This window comes from Phanerochaete carnosa (assembly GCF_000300595.1).
Source record: "Phanerochaete carnosa HHB-10118-sp unplaced genomic scaffold PHACAscaffold_403, whole genome shotgun sequence".
Lineage (NCBI taxonomy): Eukaryota > Fungi > Basidiomycota > Agaricomycetes > Polyporales > Phanerochaetaceae > Phanerochaete > Phanerochaete carnosa.
The window spans coordinates 1-3,093 of NW_006768030.1; the positions used below are offsets into that span (position 1 = coordinate 1).

Genomic DNA, 3,093 nt, shown 5'->3' on the forward strand with positions numbered 1-3,093 from the left:
GGAGGACTCACTCGTCTGCCGTAGACTGCTGCGGCAATCAATATCCACATATCACGGGAGAGGGGACTGCAATCAAACCATGTACAGTTACGTAGCCCCGTTTTACTCTAATCTGCATTGTATCGGTCGGCATGAATTGCGCATTCTGTGCACACTGATACACTTTCAAAATTTCTTGCCGTAAAAGCTCTTATGAGATGGGCAAAAGAGATGATATGTGTGAGACCATGCGGTAAAGAATGGTATAGGAGAATATTACAACAGCTTATGAACTAGGCTGCTAGACGGTACAAGTAATGGTATGCGGAGTGTCACCATAGGGCTGTGAACGGAGAAGTGAAAGGGAGAAAAGATGTGTTGCCAGAAAAGAGGGAACAAGCGGTAGATATAAACCGTAACATCCTAGGTGATCTACAGTGGTAGAAACATGCCTTACACCCACCAGAGATAAGAGCACCGTCCTTCCGACAGAAAGACTACAGCACGCAAACACGATCAAGCCCGTTTATTCATATCCCTGGCATAGACAGGCCTCCCCGCTTCCGCTTGCCGTTGATTACGGCTTCGCCGTTTGCGCTGCTATCGCTCGCCCCTGCATCCGCCTCTGCACTCCCGCTCGCCTCGCCATCGGGCTCAGAAAGGTAATCCGTCGACCGGTTCGGGATCGTCCGCGCCGCATGGGGCACAGGGGAATCGGACAGGTCCCGCCGGCGCGCCGCGCCGATCGGGTCGATGTCGATGTCGTCGACGTCCTCGGGCAGCGCCGGGAGCGCGGCAACGTCGTCCATGTCGACGTCGCCCGAGAGGTCCACGTCGTTGTACTGCTGCGTGCGCCGCCGCAGGCTGGGGCCGAGCCGCGCGCTGCTCATGTCGGGCTCGACCTCGGTTTCGGCGCCGGCGTCGCCGCGCTCGCGGCTCGTCTCGTGCAGCGGCCCGGGCGTGACGGGCGTCGCAGGCGTGATGGAGGCGATGACGGCGGACACCTCTGCGATGCTCTCCTCGTCGGCCTCGATCTCTACTTCGACGTCCTCGTCTAAGTCGGCGAAGGTTCGGCAGAGTGGGCATGAGAACGCCGGGTGGTGCGTCTCGAGGAGCGGTTTGATGCACTTGTAGTGGAAGGCATGCGAGCACGGTGCGATGAAGAGGGCTTGTTGTATCGTCACGGAGAACAGACCTGAGAATAGCCATCAGTTTGCGCATGCGTTGACAGCGTTGCCCGTTGCCACCGACTTACAAATGCAGCAATCAGGCAGGGATGTTTTGGTAGCTGGCTTCTTTCCTGGTACTCCAGGAAGTTTCGGGATAGCAATTTCTTTCAGTTGCTTCAAGGCATTAGAACTGTTGCCACCATGGTTAGCATACAGGACCAACCAGGCACGGGTGTTATGCGACTCACTTGAACGGGTTCGAATGTGCTTGCCACTCCCTCCCCACTTCTATCTTGATTTTGACGCACTTGTAAATATCTTCGGTGCCACCTTGGTAATCGACCCCGAGTTGGAGCAAGTCACCGTCTTTGATTTCGCTCGGACGAGACTCTGTGTTGGCGGGTGAGAGGCGGACGTGGTTTAGGAACGTGCCGGAACTGCTCTTCGTGTCCTTAATGAAGAAACGGCCGCCGGCCTCGACCCATATCTCGGCGTGTGCTCGGCTGACGACCTTGCTCTTGAAGGCGAGTTTGTTGGAGCCCGTCGCATTAGCAGCGGCGATACCCATACCGGACCGGTCTGTGAATCGCCCGATGCGTAAAGGTGCGTCACCCTCGCGGACGTCACGGCAAATGGGGTCGAACCGCAGAGAGCGGCGAGAGTCAAGGTGTGGCACGAGACGGATGCGGTGTGAGGGGCCTGTGCCCTGGTTGTTGTTGTTTGATGTGCCGATGGCGGGGCTGGTAACAGCAGACTGAGCTGTGCGAGCGACTGCGACGACGGGCACTTGTGGCGTAGCCTGTCCAGCGAGGGCACCAGCGGATCGTCTCCTACGTAGCATCTGTGAGAATGGCCCTGAGCTGGAAGATATTGATGGTTGGAGACTCTGGGAGAGAGAGGGTTGCAAGGCTGCGGGGCGTCTGCGGTGAGCTTGGATATCCTGGGCTGCGCTGGGCGGGGGGGAATCAGGGTTCTGAGCAGCGTCCTGGATGTGAGGTGAAGGATGTGATTGTGAGACGCCGCGTGGTCGTCCACGCAGGAAGGTGCCGAGAATCGATTGACGGGCGGGAGGCGACTCGTTGCCTACAGCCAAGGACTCCATTGTCTCCTATTATCCTGAGGAGCAAAGCGGCCTAAAGGATGGTAACGATGTGTTGATGAACCGCAGGTGGAGGAGATTGGTGATGGTGGGGCTTGTGCCGTCAACTTCGATTGGTGGCTGGGCACCACAGCCTCTTGAAGATTAACTCGGGCGTGGTGGACAGGTGTTGCGGGTGTTTTCTGGGCTTGGTCGACGAGTAAAGACGACGTATGCTCGTGGAAGAGGGAGGAGCAGGTCAAGAGCGAAGCTGGGCACAGTCGAGTCGGAACGTTCAATGCAGCCACCGACCCCTGAGACCCCGATCACCCCTGCACACAACCGACCGCCCACAGCTGTTCACTTTTGTTTCACTCTGCGCTCCCACCGTCGTCTGCACCCGGCCGCTTGCATACACTCTGCCTTGTTCAACTTTTCTCCAGCATGCAAATCTTTCGCAGCTTGGTCACTCGTCTCTTGCAACTGCCCGATAGACATCGCCGAGGCGCACCTAGAATACTCGACAGGGCGAAATCACGATCTCCTCTAAATTCTTCCGCGCAGTCCCGAGCGACGCTGCCTTGAGTTATTTGCGCAGAGAGAACGCGCTGTGGAGCATCTTACTACATCTTTTCTACATGCGAGAGCTCGACCAATTCCAGACCTGACGGGATTCAATTTCAGCGCTATCAGCATCGGAGCAACTAGTATAACTAGCCCAGATACGTCTATCTCCGACCTCTGTCCTGGCCTTCACGATTCTTGTCAGGACAGGGCCCGAAACGTGTTCAATCTGCAATGCTGTATGCTCCCAGCGACGATGCCTGAGGTGACAGACTTCGAGCTTCCAGACTGCAGACCCATCAC

At 56.8% G+C, this 3,093-nt stretch overlaps 1 protein-coding gene across 1 annotated transcript; it reads right to left on the minus strand.

Annotated features, from left to right (window-relative positions):
• Positions 1-219: 219 nt before the first annotated feature.
• On the minus strand, positions 220-2,466 carry PHACADRAFT_266248 (uncharacterized protein). Its single transcript, XM_007402764.1, has 3 exons — positions 1,397-2,466; positions 1,235-1,338; positions 220-1,174 (listed from the first exon to the last, which is right to left on the minus strand). The coding sequence occupies exons 1-3, from the start codon at positions 2,248-2,250 to the stop codon at positions 510-512; spliced, it is 1,623 nt and encodes a 540-aa protein (XP_007402826.1). The 5' UTR covers positions 2,251-2,466; the 3' UTR covers positions 220-509.
• Between the last annotated feature and the right edge of the window lie 627 nt (positions 2,467-3,093).

What these genes read in the sequence shown, in the direction of transcription:
- PHACADRAFT_266248 (XM_007402764.1), bottom strand. Translation starts at nt 2,250, where the DNA reads ATGGAGTCCTTGGCTGTAGGCAACGAGTCGCCTCCCGCCCGTCAATCG. An exon ending in GCACATTCGAACCCGTTCAA is followed by an intron (nt 1,339 to 1,396) that starts GTGAGTCGCATA and finishes TGGTGGCAACAG; the next exon opens with TTCTAATGCCTTGAAGCAAC. An exon ending in CCTGCCTGATTGCTGCATTT is followed by an intron (nt 1,175 to 1,234) that starts GTAAGTCGGTGG and finishes GGCTATTCTCAG; the next exon opens with GTCTGTTCTCCGTGACGATA.